The following is a 19600-nucleotide window of genomic DNA, read 5'->3' on the forward strand; positions in this document are numbered from 1 at the left end:
GGGCTCGAGGGGTTGGGATTGGGATTGGGAAGGGGAGGGGGGGGGATTCCCTCTCTCCCGCGGAAGGGAGGCCAGATGCCCAGAGACAGAAGCAGGGAGCGGCGGGGGAGACCAGCAGCAGGCCAAAGGAGCCCCAGAGCCGGGGGAGGGGGGAAAGCCACCGGCAGGGAACGGGGGAGACGCCACCGGCCAGATGGACCCAGCTGGACGCCCAGGGCGGTGAGGACGCTCCCCTGGGCCGGGGACTCAATCCAACCCGGGTCGCCGCGGAGGACGGAGGAAAAAGGGAGAGGGGGGTCTCCGCCCCAAGGGAGCTGTCTAATCGCCCCCAGAGCCAAGAAGCAGCCCAGAGGGAGAGGGGATCTCCGCCCCGAGGGAGCTGTCTAATCGCCCCCGGAGCCGAGAAGCAGCCCGGTGGGTCTGGGCTGGGCCTGCGGAGAGGTGCAGAGAGCTTCGCGGAGGGCGCGGACAGCTGCGGAGAGGTGCAGAGAGCTGCGGGGGGCGCGGAGAGCTGCGGAGAGGTGCAGAGAGCACGGACAGCTGCGGAGAGGTGCAGAGAGGTGCGGACAGCTGCGGAGAGGTGCAGAGAGGTGCGGACAGCTGCGGAGAGGTGCAGAGAGGTGCGGACAGCTGCGGAGAGGTGCAGAGAGCCGCGGAGAGGTGTTGAGAGCTGCAGGGAGGTGCAGAGAGCCGCGGAGAGGAGCGCGGAGAGCCGCGGAGTGTACGAAGAGCTGCAGAAAGCGCGGAAAGGGGCGCAGTGAGCTGCAGAGGGCCGCGGAGAGGAGCGCGGAGAGCTGCGGAGGACACGAAGAGCCGCAGAAAGCGCGGAGAGCCGCGGAAAGGGGCGCAGTGAGTCGCAGAGAGAGCAGAGTGCTGCGGAGAGCCGCGGAGAGGAGCGCGGAGAGCTGCAGAGAGAGCAGAGAGCCGCGGAGAGCCGCGGAGAGCTGCAGAGAGGAGCGTGGTGAGCTGCGGAGAGGTGCAGAGAGCTGCGGAGACGTGCGGAGAGGTGCGGAGGCGTGCGGACAGCTGCAGAGACGTGCAGAGAGCTGCGGAGAGGTGCGGAGGCGTGCGGACAGCTGCAGAGACGTGCGGAGAGCTGCAGAGAGGTGCGGAGAGCTGCGGAGAGGTGCGGAGAGCTGCAGAGACGTGCGGAGACGTGCGGAGAGCTGCAGAGACGTGTAGAGAACTGCAGAGACGTGCGGAGAGCTGTAGAGAGTTTCCGAGACGTATAGAGAGCTGCAGAGACGTGTAGAGAGGTGCGGAGAGACGTGCGGAGAGGGGCGGAAACGGGCAGAGTGCTGCAGAGAGCTGCGAGGTGCGCGGAGAGGGGCGGAGAGCCTCGGGGAGGAGCCCAGTGAGCTGCGGAGACAGCCGCGGAGGGGACGAAGAGCAGAGAGCCGCGGAGAGAGAGGGGCGCGGAGGGCCGCGGAGAGGAGCAACGGGAGCCGCGGAGGAGCCGAAGAGCCGCGGAGAGGGGCGCGGGGAGCCGCGGAGGGAGCCGCGGAGAGGGGCGCGGGGAGCCGCGCATCCCGGAGTCCGGGACAGGTAAATGCATCTGCCCCCACTCTCCACCCAATCCCGGAATGATGATGATGATAATAATAATGGTATTTGTTAAGCCCTTACTAGTCATTCGTTTGTATTTATTGAGCACTTACTGTGTGCGGGGCACTGGACTAAGCGCTTGGGAAGTCCAAGTTGGCAACGTATAGAGACGGTCCCTACCCACCAGCGGGCTCACAGTCTGGGGAGACAGAGAACAAAACAAAACACATTAACAAAATAAACAGAAAAGATACGTACAAGTAAAATAAATAAATATTCGTTCGTTCAATCGTATTTAGTGAGCGTTTACTGTGTGCAGAGCACTGGACTAAGCGCTTGGGAAGTCCAAGTTGGCAGCGTATAGAGACGGTCCCTACCCAACAGCGGGCTCACAGTCTAGAAGGGGGAGACAGACAACAAAACGAAACATATAAACCAAATAAAATAGATAGAATACATGTGTACAAGTAAAATAAATACATAAATATTCATTCGTTCATTCAATCGTGTTTATTGAGCACTTACTGTGTGCAGAGCACTGGACTAAGCGCTTGGAAAGTACAAGTTGGCACCGTAGAGAGACGGTCCCTACCCAACAGTGGGCTCACAGTCTGGAAAGGGGAGATAGAGAACAAAACAAAACATATTAACAAAATGAAATAAATAGAATAAATTTGTACAAGTAAAATAAATAAATAGTCATTCATTCATTCATTCATTCAATCGTATTTGTTGAGCATTTACTGTGTGCAGAGCACTGGACTAAGCACTTGGGAAGTCCAAGTTGGCAACATATAGAGACGGTCCCTACCCAACAGTGGGCTCACAGTCTAGAAGGGGGAGGCAGAGAACAAAACCAAACATATTAACAAAATAAAATAAATAGAATAAATATGCACAAATAAAACAGAGTAATAAATTCATACAAATATATACATGTACATAGAATTCACATCCCCTGACTCCCAAGCCCAGGCTCCTGCGGTTCATTCATTCATTCATTCAATCGTATTTATTGAGCGCTTACTGTGTGCAGAGCACTGCACTAAGCGCTTGGGAAGTCCAAGTTGGCAACGTATAGAGACGGCCCCTACCCAACAGCGGGCTCACAAGCGCTTACTATGTGCCAAGCACTGTTGCAACCCTCAGCCCCCTCGCCCTCGCTCCCCTCCGCCACTGGCAGGGGATTCATTCAATCGTATTTATTGAGCGTTTACTGTGTGCAGAGCACTGGACTAAGCGCTTGGGAAGTACAAGTTAGCAGCGTATAGAGACGGTCCCTACCCAACAGCGGGCTCACAGTCTAGAAGGGGGAGACAGACAACAAAACGAAACATATAAACCAAATAAAATAGATAGAATACATGTGTACAAGTAAAATAAATACATAAATATTCATTCATTCATTCAATCGTGTTTATTGAGCACTTACTGTGTGCAGAGCACTCTACTAAGCGCTTGGGAAGTACAAGTTGGCAACGTATAGAGACGGTCCCTACCCAACAGCGGGCTCACACTCTGGAAGGGGGCGACAGACAACAAAACAAAACATATTAACCAAATAAAATAAATAGAATAAATTTGTGCAAGTAAAATAAATAAATGTCATTCATTCATTCAATCGTATTTATTGAGCGCTTACTGTGTGCAGAGCACTCTACTAAGCGCTTGGGAAGTACAAGTTGGCAACATATAGAGATGGTCCCTACCCAACAGCAGGCTCACAGTCTAGAACGGGGAGACAGACAACAAAACAAAACATATTAACCAAATAAAATAAATAGAATAAATTTGTACAAGTAAAATAAATAAATATTCATTCATTCATTCATTCAATTGTATTTATTGAGTACTTACTGAGAGCACTGTACTAAGCGCTTGGGAAGTATAAGTTGGCAACATATAGAGATGGTCCCTACCCAACAGTGGGCTCACAGTCTAGAAAGGGGAGATAGAGAACAAAACAAAACATATTAACAAAATAAAATAAATAGAATAAATATGCACAAATTAAATAAATAGAGTAATAAATTCATACAAACATATACACGTACATGGAATCCACATCCCCTGACTCCCAAGCCCAGGCTCCTGCAGTTCATTCATTCATTCATTCAGTCGTATTTATTGAGCACTTACTGTGTGCAGAGCACTGTACTAAGCGCTTGGGAAGTCCAAGTTGGCAACGTATAGAGACGGTCCCTACCCAACAGTGGGCTCACAAGCGCTTACTATGTGCCAAGCACTGTTGCAACCCCCAGCCCCCTCGCCCTCGCTCCCCTCCGCCACTGGCAGGGGATTCATTCAATCGTATTTATTGAGCGCTTACTGTGTGCAGAGCACTGTACTAAGCACTTGGGAAGTACAAGTTGGCAACATATAGAGACGGTGCCTGGGAGATGGGAGTCTTGGAAGCTCATTGTGAGCAGGGAAGGAGACTGTTTATTGTTATACTGTACTCTCCCAAGCGCTTAGTACAGTGCTGTGCTCACAGTAAGTGCTCAATAAATACTACTGACTGACTGTCTTCATCAGGGATCCGTTGTCCCTTCCGACCCAGGACTTCAGTGGAGACAGGGGAGGTAGGAGGGGAAGACCCCCTTTGCTGGGCACAACCCGAGGGTCCCAGGAGATTCATTCATTCATTCATTCGTGTTTATTGAGCGCTTACTGTGTGCAGAGCACTGGACTAAGCGCTTGGGAAGTCCAAGTCGGCAACATCTAGAGACGGTCCCTACCCAACAGCGGGCTTACAGTCTAGAAGTGGGGGACAGGAGATGAGGGGAAACACTACACATCCCCAGGCCCTGGGCACTGTGTGGTCACCCCCGGCTGGCCTCGGTGCCCTGGATAGGAGGAGCCCGGTCTGATGCACCAGTGCTCATGGGTGGTGATGATAATAATAATAATAATAATAATAGTAATAATATAATTATTTTATAATAATAATTATTATTAAATAGTCACAGTAAGGGTATTTGTTAAGCATTTACGATGTGCCAGGCACTGTACTGAGCGCTGGAGTGGATACAAGCAAATCTGGTTGGACACAGTCCCTGTCCCTTATCGGGCTCACGGTCTCGATCCCCGTTTTACAGATGAGGTCACTGAGGCTCAGAGAATAATAATAATAATAATGTTGGTATTTGTCAAGCACTTACTACGTGCAAAGCACCGTTCTAAGCGCCGGGGGGGATACAAGGTGATCAGGTTGTCCCACGTGGGGCTGATAGTCTTAATCCCCAGTTTACAGATGAGGTCACTGAGGCTCAGAGAATAATAATAATAATAATGTTGGTATTTGTTAAGCGCTTACTATGTGCAAAGCACTGTTCTAAGCACTGGGAGGAATACAAGGAGATCATGTTGTCCCACGTGGGGCTCACAGTCTTAATCCCTAGTTTACAGATGAGGTCACTGAGGCTCAGAGAATAATAATAATAATGTTGGTATTTGTTAAGCACTTACTATGTGCAAAGCACTGTTCTAAGCGCTGGGGGGGATACAAGGTGATCAGGTCGTCCCACGTGGGGCTCACAGTCTTAATCCCCAGTTTACAGATGAGGTCACTGAGGCTCAAAGAATAATAATAACAATAATAATGTTGGTATTTGTTAAGCGCTTACTATGTGCAAAGCACTGTTCTAAGCGCTGGGGGGGAATACAAGGAGATCAGGTTGTCCCACGTGGGGCTCACAGTCTTCATCCCCGGTTTACAGATGAGGTCACTGAGGCTCAGAGAATAAAATAATAATAATGTTGGTATTTGTTAAGTGCTTACTATGTGCAGAGCACTGTTCTAAGCGCTGGGGGGGAATACAAGGAGATCAGGTTGTCCCACGTGGGGCTCACAGTCTTAATCCCCAGTTTCCAGATGAGGTCACTGAGGCTCAGAGAATTTAATCGTATTTATTGAGCGCTTACTGTGTGCAGAGCACTGTACTAGAGAATAAAATAATAATAATAATAATGTTGGTATTTGTTAAGTGCTTACTATGTGCAAAGCACTGTTCTAAGCGCTGGGGGGGGAATACAAGGAGATCAGGTTGTCCCATGTGGGGCTCACGGTCTTCATCCCCATTTTCCAGATGAGGTCACTGAGGCTCAGAGAAGTGAAGTGACTTGCCACAGGTCACTCAGCAGACAAGTGGCGGAATTGGAACCCAGGACCGGCTCTTAGGCCTGGGCTCCAGCCACTGGGCCATGCCGCTTCGGAGGCGGAGCTCTGGGGTCAGGGTGCCAGAAGGGAGGCCACCGAGTCGGGATGGGCAGAATTCCTCGTGGGCGAGGGGCGGGGACCGCTGTTGTGGGGGGACCAGGGAATTTGGCCGGGATGGGGGGCCCTGGGGGTGGGGAGAGGGGGGAGGGCTGTGCTGGTCAGTCATTCATTTATTTATTTATTGAGCGCTTAATGTGTGTGGAGCACTGCACTAAGTGCTCAGAAAGTACAGTTCAGCAATAAAGAGAGACAGTCCCTACCCACACCGGGCTTACAGTCTTGAAGAGGGGAGGCAGACATCAAAACAAGTAGACAGGCATCAATATAAGTAGAATTATATATATATATATATATTGTATATATGTTTGTACATATTTATTACTCTATTTATTTTACTTGTACATATCTATTCTATTTATTTTACTTTGTTAGTATGTGTGGTTTTGTTCTCTGTCTCCCCCTTTTAGACTGTGAGCCCACTGTTGGGTAGGGACTGTCTCTAGATGTTGCCAACTTGTACTTCCCAAGCGCTTAGTACAGTGCTCTGCACACAGTTAGCGCTCAATAAATACGATTGATTGATTGATATATATAAAATATATATACAGTATAATGTATATATATAACGGTATATATATTTCTCTATATCTCTGTCTCTATATGTTGCCAACTTGTACTTCCCAAGCGCTTAGTACAGTGCTCTGCACACAGTAATCGCTCAATAAATACAATTGATTGATCGATTGATTGACAACCTGATCACCTTGTAACCTTCCCCAGCGCTTAGAACAGTGCTTTGCACAGAGTAAGCGCTTAATAAATGCCATTATTATTATTACTGTGCACAGAGCACAGTACCAAGCATTTGGGGGAATACAGTAAAATAGAATTGGTAGAAACAAACCCAGCCTCAAGGAGCTTACAGCCTAGAGGGATATCTATCTATCTATCTATTTATCTATCTATCTATCTATCTATATCTATCTATCTATCTATCTATCTATCTATCTAGTATGTCTATCTATCTATCTATCTATATATATATAGTGTATCTATCTATCCATCTATCTATCTATCTATCATCTATCTAGTATATCTATCTATCTATCTATCATCTATCTATCTATCTATCTATATAGTGTATCTATCTATCCATCCATCTATCTGTCTATCTATCATCTATCTATCTAGTCTATCTATCTATCTATCTATCATCTATCTATCTATCTATCTAGTATACCTATCTATCTATCTAGTATATATAATACACTAGTATCTAGTGTATCTATCTATCTATCTATCTATCTATCTATCCATATAGTGTATCTATCATCCATCCATCTATCTATCTATCATCTATCTAGTCTATCTATCTATCTATCTGTCTATCTATCATCTATCTATCTATCTATCTAGTATATCTATCTATCATCTATCTATCTAGTATATCTATCTATCTATCTAGTATATATAATACACTAGATAGATAGATATACTAGATAGATAGATAGATAGATGTACTTCCCAAGCGCTTAGTACAGTGCTCTGCACACAGTAAGCACTCAATAAATATGATTGATTGATATATACATACATATATACATATATATGTGTGTGTGTGTGTATATATATATATATATATATATATATATATATATATATATATACACACATCAAAAGAAGTAAACAGGTCCATCGGGAGAAGTCCGCCCCACTGCACCTTAGCTCATCTCTTGCTTATCTCTTCAATTCTGGATTGTCCTCTGGTCCTCAGGTCAGTTCTCACTCTAATAATGCCACTGGCTCTTGGAAGATCGGTAGTTCCCCAAAGTCAGGGTGAGGATTCTGGATCATTCAGGATAAACAGGGCTTCTCCCTGGAGTGATTGGAAGATAAGGAATGTGCCTACCAACTCTGTTCTATTGTACTCTCAGTCAATCAGTCGTTTTTTTTCATTCATCCATTCAATCGTACTTATTGAGCGCTTACTGTGGGCAGAGCACTGGACTAAGCGCTTGGGAAGTAGAAGTTGGCAACATGGAGAGACGGTCCCTTACCCAACAGTGGGCTCACAGTCTAGAAGGGGGAGACAGAGAACAAAACAAAACATATTAACAAAATAAAATAAATAGAATAAATATGCACAAATAAAATAGAGTAATAAATACATACAAACATATATACATTCATTCATTCATTGAATCATATTTATTGAGCGCTTACTGTGTGCACAGCACTGTACTAAGTGCTTAGCACTGTATTGTATTTATTGTATATATATGCACTGTATTTATTGAATGCTTACTGTGTGCAGAGTATATATCTATAATTCGATGTATTTGTATTGATGCTATTGATGCCTGTGACTTGTTTTGATGCCTTCTAGACTGTGAGCCCGTTTTGGGCAGCGATTGTCTATTTGTTGCTGAATTGTACTTTCCAAGCGCTTAGTACAGTGCTCTGCACATAGAAAGCGCTCAATAAATACGACAATGAAGATATTAAGCGCTTGGGAGAGAACAATATAACAGACACATCCTCTGCTCACAGCAAAGTGACTGTCTAGAGGGGGAGACAAAAATTAATATAAATATGAATATAATCTCCCAAGTGCTTAGTACAGTGGTCTGCCCACAGTAAGTGCTTCTATAAATATGAATGATTAGAAAATGTGATTGATTTGGAAGGTGTTTGTGACCTTCCTGACTGTGTCTTCCCCTAGAGAGTAGGGGAAGCAGCATGGCGTAGCAGGAAGAGCACAGGCCCAGGAGTCAGGAGGTCATGGGTTCTAATCCTGCCTTTGCCACTTGTTGGCTGTGGGACCTTGGGCAGGTCACTTCACTTCTCTGTGCCTCAGTGACCTCATCTGTAAAATGGGGATTAAAACTCTGAGCCCCATGTGGGACAACCTGACTGCTTTGTATTTACCCCGGCGGTTAGAGCGGTGCTTGGCACATAGTAAGTGCTTAGCAAATACCACAATTATTATTATTGTTATTAGAGGGAGAAAGAAAGGGTGACATGATAGGGGAAATGACTCTGGCAGCTGATGTACGCTTTCTGCATGCCGGCTTTTTCTTTTTGTGTTCAGAACTAGGCTTCCCCTTCATTGCTGAGGGTTTTCTCGGGAATTCTTCGTAGGGTTGAAGCCCCCTGTAAAGCCCCCCGACTACATACCCTCTGGATGGGTTTCAGGGGTTTTCTGGGATGCAGGCTTGGAGTAAGGATGTGTCGGCCTGTCTGTCTCTCAGCCCACCTGCTTAATCAATGACTATGTTAAGGTGACTTTGTCAATCAATTGATCATATTTATTGAGTGTTTACTGGGTGCAGAGCATTGTATCAAGTGCTTGAGAGAATACGATGTAACAGAGTGGGTAGACACATTCCCTGCCCACAAATGAGCTTACAGTTTGGAGGGGGAGACGGACAGATAGATAAATGCCGTGGGGTTGAGGGAAGAGTGAATAGAGGAAGCAAATCTGGGTGATGCAGAAGGATGTGGGAGGAGGTTAGTCAGGGAAGGCCTCATGGAGGAGATGTGCCTTCAATAAGGCTTTGAAGGGGTCTGTAGGATGTGAAGAGGGAGGGGAGTCCGGGCCAGAGGCGGGTTGTGGGCAAGGCGGTGAGGAAGATCAGATGGAGGAAGAGTTGTATAGGAGACTTGAGGTAGGAGGGGGCAAGGTGATATTTAGTCTTAGGTGGGCAGGTTGTGGGCAAGGTGGTAAGGAAGATCAGATGGAGGAAGCGTTGTATAGGAGACTGAGGTAGGAGTGGGCAAGGTGATATTTAGTCTTAGGTGGGCAGGTTGTGGGCAAGGTGGGGAGGAAGATCAGATGGAGGAGGAGTTGTATAGGAGACTGAGGTAGGAGGGGGCAAGGTGATATTGAGTCTTAGGTGGGTGGCGATGCTTACTGGATGAAAGCAAGCATATTTAGTGTTTAAAGAAGGTTCGTAAAACTCAAGATTGGTATTGAAATCTGAAGGATGCGGAATCTAGCTGCTCTGGTAAAGCTGTGATTTTACATATCTATTCTTCCCTTGTACATATCTATTCTATTTATTTTATTTTGTTAATATGTTTGGTTTTGTTCTCTGTCTCCCCCTTCTAGACTGTGAGCCCACTGTTGGGTAGGGACTGTCTCTATATGTTGCCAACTTGTACTTCCCAAGCGCTTAGTACAGTGCTCTGCACACAGTAAGTGCTCAATAAATACGACTGATTGATTGATTGACTGATGCCAATTGGCCTGGCTCTGCTATGCCCTATTAGCAGGGGGCTCAAGGAAGACAACGGTGACCTAGAATGGGGGGCTTGGGGTGGGAAGGAGCACGGGATGGGACCCCCTCTTCTCTCCCCCTGGGGAACCTCAGTATCACCAGTCCTCTGCCCCTGCTCCTGGGAATGATCCCACTGTGGGGATGGGAAGGAGTGGAGAAGCAGCGTGGCTCAGAGGAAAGAGCCCGGGCTTTGGAGTCAGAGGTCATGGGTCCAAATCCCAGCTTCGCCACTTGTCAGCTGGGTGACTTTGGGCAAGTCACTTCACTTCTCTGCACCTCAGTTACCAATGGGGATGAAGACTGTGAGCCCCCCGTGGGACAACCTGATCACCTTGTAATCACCCCAGCGCTTAGAGTGGTGATTTGCACATAGTAAGCACTTAATAAATGCTATATTAAAAGAAAAAACAGGGTGTAGGGGTCTGGGAGAGGGGAAAGGGAGGAGACAGGATGTGGGAGCGAGAGCCCTGGGGAGGGGAGTTGTTAGACTCCTGTCAAGGGTGTGTTTGAGGGGATGGCACTGGGAGGAGGGGTCTCTCTGCCCCCCACCCCCCTGCACCTCTCTCTCTACTGCCAAGCATCTGGCTCGTGTCCGGCGGACACAGTAATCCCGTTTACATTAGGGTGGGCCCGCCGGAGGCCTATACATCAGAGACTCTGGGGTTATTACGGATTACGCTTCCAAATCTCTCGAATCCCTTATCCCACCTCCACAGCCCCCGCCCGGGCCCCGTTCCCCCCTCCCCAGTGCGGGAGGACTAATGGTAAATTATCTGGATGGTTTACATTTTTGGGTTTGTATCAGGGCTCCACAGTACCAATTTATCCTGATTGAATTGCAAACAAGAAGCAGGAATGTCATCCCAGCCACCGAGAAGGAAGCCCGTTCCCAGCCCTCCTGCCATGGGCTCCCTTCCCCATCCTCCCGTGGGGGGCCCCTTCCCTGGACCTCCCCCCCATCCCAACCTGCTGTCTCCCAAAGCAGGTTGTGCCCCTCCATCACACTTCCCCGCAGCCCCCCACCGCAGCCTCATCCCACTCCCTCCCTGCCTCAGGGAGAAGGACATAAATCTCCCACCACCTGGTGATGTTTGGGTTTGGGATCGTTAGTGACAAATGGAGCCAGACCTCTTCTAGGCTCTGGGGCCTCTGATTTCACAGCTGAGACTAGGAAGGAAAAGGAGAATTGAAGGCTTCAGTCTTCCCCCCCGTAACCGGTTTTCTCCAGCCTAATTATGGTACTTGTTAAGCACGTACTGTGTGCCAAGCGCTGTTAATAATAATAATAACGGTATTTGTTAAGCGCTTACTATGTGCAAGGCACTGTTCTAAGCGCTGGGGAGGTTATAAGGCGATCAGGTTGTCCCACAGGGGGCTCACAGTTTTAATCCCCATTTTACAGATGAGGTAACTGAGGCCCAGAGAAGTGAAGCGACTTGCCCAAAGCCACACAGCTGACGGTTGGCGGAGCCGGGATTTGAACCCATGACCTCTGACTCCAAAGCCCGGGCTCTTTCCACTGAGGGGTAGATACAAGTCATTCAGGTTGGACAAAGTCCCTGTCCCACGTGGGGCTCACGCTCTTAATCCCCATTTTACAGATGAGGGAACTGAGGCCCAGAGAAGTGAAGTGACTTGCCCAAGGTCAGACACCAGACATGTGGTGGTGCTGGGATAATAATAATAATGATGGCATTTGTTTGGTAAGCGCTTACTATGTGCAAAGCACTGTTCTAAGCGCTGGGGGATACAAGGTGATCAGGTTGTCCCACGTGAGGCTCACACTCTTAATCCCCATTTTACAGATGAGGGAACTGAGGCCCAGAGAAGTGAAGTGACTTGCCCAAGGTCAGACACCAGACATGTGGTGGCGCTAGGATAATAATAATAATTATGGCATTTGTTTGTTAAGCGCTTACTATGTGCAAAGCACTGTTTTAAGCGCTGGGGGGATACAAGGTGATCAGGTTGTCCCACTTGGGGCTCACAGTCTTAATCCCCATTTTACAGATGAGGTAACTGAGGCTCCGAGAAGTTAAGTGACTTGCCCAAGGTCACACAGCAGACGTGGCAGAGCCGGGATTTGAACCCATGACCTCTGACCCACAAACCCGGGCTCTTTCCACTGAGCCACACTGAATAATAATAATATATAATATATAATTATATATGTTATTATTATAGTGTTTGTTAAGCACTTACTATGCTCCAAGCACTGTTCCCTGCTTTCAGAAGACCTGTTTTCTAATCCCGGCTCTGCCATTTATCTGTTGTGTGACGTTGGGCAAGTCACTTCACTTCTCTGTCCCTCAGTTACCTCATCTGAAAATGGGGATTAAATCCTATTCTCTCCTACTTAAACTCTTGGCCCCTTGTGGGACAGAGAATTGCAACTAAAATGATTATCCAGCACTTAGTACAGTACTTGGCACAAACTGTGTGCGATTAACGAGTACCACTAAAGAGTAACAAGAAAAAAAAACCCAGATATTTAATCCCCATTTTACAGTTGAAGAAACTGAGGCACAGAGAAGCTGAGTTGCCCAAAGTCCCATGACAGGCAAGTGATAGAGTGGAGCAGCGTGGCTCAGTGGAAAGAGCCCGGGCTTTGGAGTCATAGGTCATTCATTCATTCATTCAATCATATTTATTGAGCGCTTACTGTGTGCAGAGCACTGTACTAAGCGCTTGGGAAGGACAAGTTGACAACATCTAGAGACGGTCCCTACCCAACAGCGGGCTCACAGTCTAGAAGGGGGAGACAGACAACAAAACAAAGCCATGGGTTCAAATCCCGGCTGCGCCAGCATGTCTGCTGTGTGACCTTGGGCAAGTCACTTAAATTCTCTGAGCCTCAGTTACCTCATCTGTCAAATGGGGATTAAGAGTGTGAGCCCCACGTGGGACAACCTGATCACCTTGTATCCCCCCAGCGCTTTGCACATAGTAAGCGCTTAACAAATGCCAACATTATTATTATTATTAATAATAATTAGAACCCAGATCTCCTGACTCCAAGGCTCACCCTCTTTCCAGTCTGGTTCTGTCCCTCTGCCTCTAAGTCATTATCCCATTTTCTGGAAGAATTGGCAGTAGGATTTGATCAGTTCAGGTCACTTTGTCGCACCAGGAACCAAGCTCTGCCTTCAAATCTCTCCTGGCCCTGGTTGCTGCCATCTGGCTGGATAGAGAGGGCCAGAGAGGTGGGAATTTGGGTTTTTTTTGGCGGGGGAACCGGGTGTTTATGATTTTTCCCTGCAGAAAGCCAGGCTGGACCCATCAGCCTGGGATAAACACTTTTTACAGGCAGGCGGCTTAACCACTTGAGAGTGTTTACCCACTAGCAAAGACCTTCAAAGTCAGGAAGCTGGGAACTGCCTAGCCCCCAGTGAGCCCCAGTAGGGAAATGATTTATTGGAGATGGGGCCGGGCCCGGTGGGTGAGAGGGCAAGGCCCTTCTCGACTGTGAGCCCGCTGTTGGGTAGGGACCGTCTCTATGTGTTGCCAACTTGGACTTCCCAAGCGCTTAGTACAGTGCTCTGCACACAGTAGGCTCTCAATAAATACGATTGAATGAATGAATGAATGAAAGGGCCTGACTGCTACCCCTGAATCAATCAATCAATCAATCAAATTTATTGAGCACTTACTGTGTGCAGAGCACTGTACTAAGCGCTTGGGAAGTACAAGATGGCAACATAGAGAGACAGTCCCCACCCAACAGTGGGCTCACAGTCTAAAAGGGGGGTAGGCGAATTAGCCACCAGGAGGGAAAGTCACGGGAAGTTCAGGGGGGGGAGAAGCTGGGAAACAAGGCGTCGGGCAAGACTTTTACTCTATTTATTTGTACATATTTACTATTCTATTTATTTTATTTTGTTAATACATTTTGTTTTGTTGTCTGTCTCCCCCTTCTAGACTGTGAGCCCGCTGTTGGGTAGGGACTGTCTCTTTGTGTTGCCAACTTGGACTTCCCAAGCGCTTAGTCCAGTGCTCTGCACACAGTAAGCGCTCAATAAATAGGATTGAATGAATGAATGAATGAAAGGGCCTGACTGCTACCCTTGAAGGGGGTAGGCAAGTTAGCTACTAGGAGGGAAAGTCACGGGAAGTTCAGAGAGGGGGATAAGCTGGGAAAAGCTGGGAAGCAAGGCATCGGGCAAGACTATTACTCTATTTATTTGTATATATTTACCATTCTATTTATTTTATTTTGTTAATACGTTTTGTTTTGTTGTCTATCTCCCCCTTCTAGACTGTGAGCCCGCTGTTGGGTAGGGACCGTCTCTATATGTTGCCAACTTGGACTTCCCAAGTGCTTAGTACACAAAGTAAGCGCTCAATAAATACGATTGAATGAATGAGTGAATGAAAGGGCCTGACTGCTACCCCTGAAGGGGGTAGGCGAATTAGCCACCAGGAGGGAAAGTCACGGGAAGTTCAGAGGGGGAGAAGCTGGGAAGCAAGGCGTCAGGCAAGACTATTACTCTATTTATTTGTATATATTTACTATTCTATTTATTTTATTTCGTTAATATGTTTTGTTTTGTTGTCTGTCTCCCCCTTCTAGACTGTGAGCCCGCTGTTGGGTAGGGACCGTCTCTCTATGTTGCCAACTTGGACTTCCCAAGCGCTTAGTCCAGTGCTCTGCACACAGTAAGCGCTCAATAAATACAATTTAATGAATGAATGAATGTACACGAGGGTGAGAGTGTGGACGCGTGTCTGCATACGCCTGCTGTGTGCCAGTGTGTGAGGCGTCATCGGTAGCTCAGAGGGGCCCCAGAATTCCCTCCCTCATCCCTTCCTCTGCTCTGGACCTGGAGTCCCGCATCCCCATCTTCTGTCTTTTATAATAATAATAATAATGATGGTATTTGTTAAGCACTTACTATGTGCAAAGCACTGTTCTAAGCGCTGGGGAGGTTACAAGGTGATCAGGTTGTCCCACGGGGGGCTCACAGTTTTAATCCCCATTTTACAGATGAGGTAACTGAGGCACAGAGAAGTTAAGTAACCTGCCCAAAGTCACACAGCTGACAGTTGGCAGAGCTGGGATTTGAACCCATGACCTCTGACTCCTTAGGAAGCTGGTTGAGGGACGAGGTGGTGGGGAAGGGGGATGGGGTGGGCGAGGATGGAATCGTGGAGGGGAGGGATCGGCGTAGTGGAAAGAGGCCGGGCTTGGGAGGCCGAGGTCATGGGTTCTAATCCTGGCTCCGCCACTTATCAGCTGTGCGACTCTGGGCAAGCCACTTCACTTCTCTGGGCCTCAGTTACCTCCTCTGGGAAATGGGGATGAAGAGTGTGAGCCCCACATGGGACAACGCGATTACCTTGTATCTACCCCAGTGCTTAGAACAGTTCTTGGCACATAGTAAGCGTGTAACAAATACCATCGTACTTCCCAAGCGCTTAATACGGTGCTCTGCACACAGTAAGCGCTCAATAAATACGATTGATTGATTGATTGATTATTATTATTGTTATCGGGGTCATCCCAGCCAGGGTTGGGGCTGGCAGCTCTGTCGCAAGGGGATTAAGAGCATTTTCTGGGCCGTTGGCATCCGCCCGGCCAACGCTGTGGCTTGATCCTCACATAATGACTCGGTCGGCGGCAGAACGGGTCCAGCGGCCCTGGCTCAGCCTGCTGTGTCAGAGGTTTCCGGGCATCCTGGAAGTTTCATTAACCGCCCCCCTGCCCCTGGCCCCAACTAACCGCCACTGCCCCTTCCCCCCCGCCCCTGGCACAATGCCCACAGTGCCCCAATCAGCCAGCTAAAGGATGGTTCAGCCAGGCCCCTGAGGCCAGTTCAAAGGGCCATTTGAGAGAAAATTGGGCTGGGGGTGGTTTCCCGGTTTCCCGACCTCATCCAGAAGATGGAGACCAGCCCTGTTTCATTTTCCTCAGAGAGTGATGGCAGGAGGGGGAACGTTTCCCCGTCAGAAGCGACGGACAAGACTCGGATCTCGAGCCTGAGGCTTCCGGACCGAGAATCTGGGCAGAGGAGTTGATTCTAGTGCTAGTGGCTGGCACAGTCTCTCTCTCTCTTTTTCATCATCATCAATCGCATTTATTGAGCGCTTACTGTGTGCAGAGCACTGTACTAAGCGCTTGGGAAGTACAAATTGGCAACATATAGAGACAGTCCCTACCCAACAGTGGGCTCACCTATCAGTCTGATTCCCGCTATGTAAGTTAGAGGGGCAGGTGGCAACCACCTGCTGGGCTCTCAGAGGGCAGAGCAGGAGGGATTGGGGTGAGGCTGCAACAGGAGAGACTCTTAAAATAGAGAACTTCGTTTCCCTAGGCATTGTGAAGCACTGATTTGAGTGCCCCTTCTCTACGGGGTCTTGGAGAACAGCAGAGGCCTTCCCTTCCCCTCTTCCTCCTCCCTAATTCATTCATTCATTCAATCGCATTTATTGAGCGCTTACTGTGTGCAGAGCACTGTACTAAGCGCTTGGGAAGTACAAGTTGACAACTGGGCCAGAATAAGACCCTTCCAAAGGCAGAGGAAGGGCAGAAATCACCTCTGGAAGCCCTCCCTAAGTGTAAGGTGGGAGTTTGGTGTATGTAGGGAACATGTCTATAGACTCCTTTTTACGGTATTTGTTAAGCGCTTATTAAGTGTCAATCGCTTTTCTAAATGCTTGGGTAGGTATAATTCCTTAGGTTGGACACAGTCCCTGTCCTGTGTGGGACTCACAGTCTAGGGGACAGAATGGCTATATAATCTCCATTTTACAGCTGAGGAAACTGAGGCCCAGAGAAGCTAAGTGAGGGAAGCAGCGTGGCTCAGTGGGAAGAGCCCGGGCTTTGGAGTCAGAGGTCATGGGTTTGAATCCCGGCTCCACCACATGTCTGCTATGTGACCTTGGGCAAGTCACTTAACCACTCAGAGCCTCAGTTCCCTCGCCTGTCAAATGGGGATGGAGACTGTGAGCCCCCCATGGGACAACCTGATCACATTGTATCCCCCCAGCGATTAGAACAGTGCTTTGCACATAGTAAGTGCTTAACAAATGCCATCATTGTTATTATTATTATTATTATTATTATTATTATTATTATTATTATTATTATTGCCCAAGGTTTCCCAGCAAGCAATTGGCAGAGCTGGAGTTAGAACTAACTCCCTCCCCCTTTTAGACTGTGAGCCCACTGTTGGGTAGGGACTGTCTCTATATGTTGCCAACTTGTACTTCCCAAGCGCTTCGTGCAGTGCTCTGCACACAGTAAGCGCTCAATAAATACGATTGATGATGATGATTGATGAACTAAGATCCTCCAACTTCTGGGCTCTTTCCGCTAGGCCATGGTACTCTCCTCAGGGCTCAGTACAGTGCTCAGCACACAGTAAGAGCTCAGTAAATGCCTCTGATGATGATTAAATGATTGATAGATAAGGAGCCTGGGGAGGGTGGAATGGTTTGTGGCTGGGGCCAGAGAGACCCCCCTGACAGAGGAAAGCCCTGCTCCACTGCAGAACTATTTGTATTTATTTCTATTAATGACTGTCTCCCCCTCTAGACTGTAAGCTCATTGTGGGCAGGGACTGTTTCTGTTATATCATTATTCATTCATTCATTCAATCGTATTTATTGAGCGCTTACTGTGTGCAGAGCACTGTACCAAGCGCTTGGGAAGTCCAAGTCGGCAACATCTAGGGACGGTCCCTACCCAACAACGGGCTCACAGCCTAGAAGGGGGAGACAGACGACAAAACAAAACATGTGGACGGGTGTCAAGTCGTCAGAATAAATAGAAGTAAAGCTAGGTGCACGTCATTAACAAAATAAATAGAATAGTCAATTTGTACTTCCCAAGCGCTTAGTACAGTGCTGTGCACACAGTAAGCGCTCAATAAATACGATTGATGATGATGATGATGTACGAGTAAAATAGAGTAATAAAACTGCAGGTGCTGTGGGGAGGGGAAGGAGGTAGGGAGGGGGAGAGGAAGGAGGGGGGCTCAGTCTGGGAAGGCTTCCTGGAGGAGGTGAGCTCGCAGTAGGAGAGCTCAGGATAGACATCAGGACCGCAATTTCACACAGCAAAGCAAGTGGACATTTAGCAAAACCCAAGAATGGCATGATCGTATAACAGGGGGGAGAGACACAACTTTAATTTTAGCTTCTCTGCTAATCACACTAATCTAGGAGGGATGAAGTGAACTAGAAGAAATGAGTTGTTTCATCCAATTACCAAGATTTGATGTCCTCCAGTTTTGGTTATGTCCCTCCCAAGCACTTAGTACAGTGCTCTGCCGACGGAAAGCGCTCGGACTGATTGATGGATCGATAACTGACTGTTCGCTCTCCCCCGCAGGGTCGGCCTCCCCAATCCATGGAACGCGCTCCAGGCCACCGCTCTCGGATGTGACGGCCCCGGTGTCTCAGCGGCCGGGGGTGCGGGGGGGAGCATCTGCAGACCCCCGGGGTCCCTATGGGGGTGACCACCGAGCCGGCCTGCCCGTCGCCTCCGTCTCCCGCCACTGAGATTATGCTGGGAGCCCACGGTCTGGTACCTGGAGCCCACAGACTCTCCTCGCTCAGCAGGCCCCGTGGCTGTTAGCAGAACCACCGACGCCTTCCTCGACCCCCTTCCCCCGGATAACCCCCTCCCGCTAGGAGACCCCCGGCCCTGGGAAGTTACTATGCAGCTTGGACTATTTGCAGTGCTGGTGATCCTGAACTGGACGGCCTTAGCTGCAGGCAGCAAAGTGGCAAAGGGGAAGAGGCAGAGGCGAAGTACGGAGTGGGGTTTTGGGGTTGGGGGGAGGCATGGCAGGGGTTGGGGTTTGGCCCGCTGCCTATGGGGTCCGGCATTCGGGGGGGCCCGGTGGCCCTGGGAGTCGGAAAGCAGCGTTGTCTACTGAAGCTTGACCCCACAGAACAGCTGTCCGACAGTCAATCAATCATATTGAGCGCTTCCTTTGTGCAGAGCACTGTACTAAGCACTTGGGAAGTACAAGTTGGCACCATATAGAGACAGTCCCTACCCAACAGTGGGCTCACAGTCTAAAAGATAACAATGGCAGTTATTAAGCGCTTACTATGTGCAAAGCACTGCTCTAAGCGCTGGGGAGGTGGTTACAAGGTGATGAGGTTGCCCCACGGGGGGTTCACAGTCTTAATCCCCATTTTACAGATGAGGGAATTGAGGCCCAGTGAAGTGATTTGCCCAAAGTCACACAGCTGACCATTGGCGGAGCTGGGATTTGAACCCATGAACTCTGACTCCAAAGCCCGGGCTCGTTGCACTGAGCCACGCTGCTTCTGCCAACTAGAACTAGAACTAGAATTCAGAACTAGAATCCACAACTCCCGATTTATTTCTTTTAACGGCGTTTGTTAAATTGTTTACTATGTGCCAGGCACTGTACTAAGCGCCGGGGCACATAGTGCTCGGTGGAAAGAGCCCGGGCTTTGGAGTCAGAGGTCACGGGTTCAAACCCAGCTCCGCCAATTGTCGGCTGTGTGACTTTGGGCAAGTCACTTAATTCATTCATTCAATTGTATTTATTGAGCGCTTTCTGGGTGCCGAGCACTG

The 19600-nt window shown here is 48.5% G+C and overlaps 1 protein-coding gene across 2 annotated transcripts in view; it reads left to right on the forward strand.

The window, feature by feature from the left end:
* Positions 1–1483: 1483 nt before the first annotated feature.
* The window catches only part of RSPO1 (R-spondin 1), a 37023-nt gene continuing 18906 nt past the window's right edge, over positions 1484–19600 (forward strand). For both annotated transcript variants that reach the window (XM_038758253.1, XM_038758254.1), the window contains exons 1-2: positions 1484–1545; positions 18377–18798. In XM_038758253.1, the coding sequence (XP_038614181.1) occupies positions 18705–18798 (94 nt within the window). In that variant the 5' untranslated portion in view covers positions 1484–1545; positions 18377–18704. The remainder of the gene's footprint in view (positions 1546–18376; positions 18799–19600) is intronic.

Source organism: Tachyglossus aculeatus, chromosome 16 (assembly GCF_015852505.1).
Source record: "Tachyglossus aculeatus isolate mTacAcu1 chromosome 16, mTacAcu1.pri, whole genome shotgun sequence".
In the NCBI taxonomy this organism is placed as follows: domain Eukaryota; kingdom Metazoa; phylum Chordata; class Mammalia; order Monotremata; family Tachyglossidae; genus Tachyglossus; species Tachyglossus aculeatus.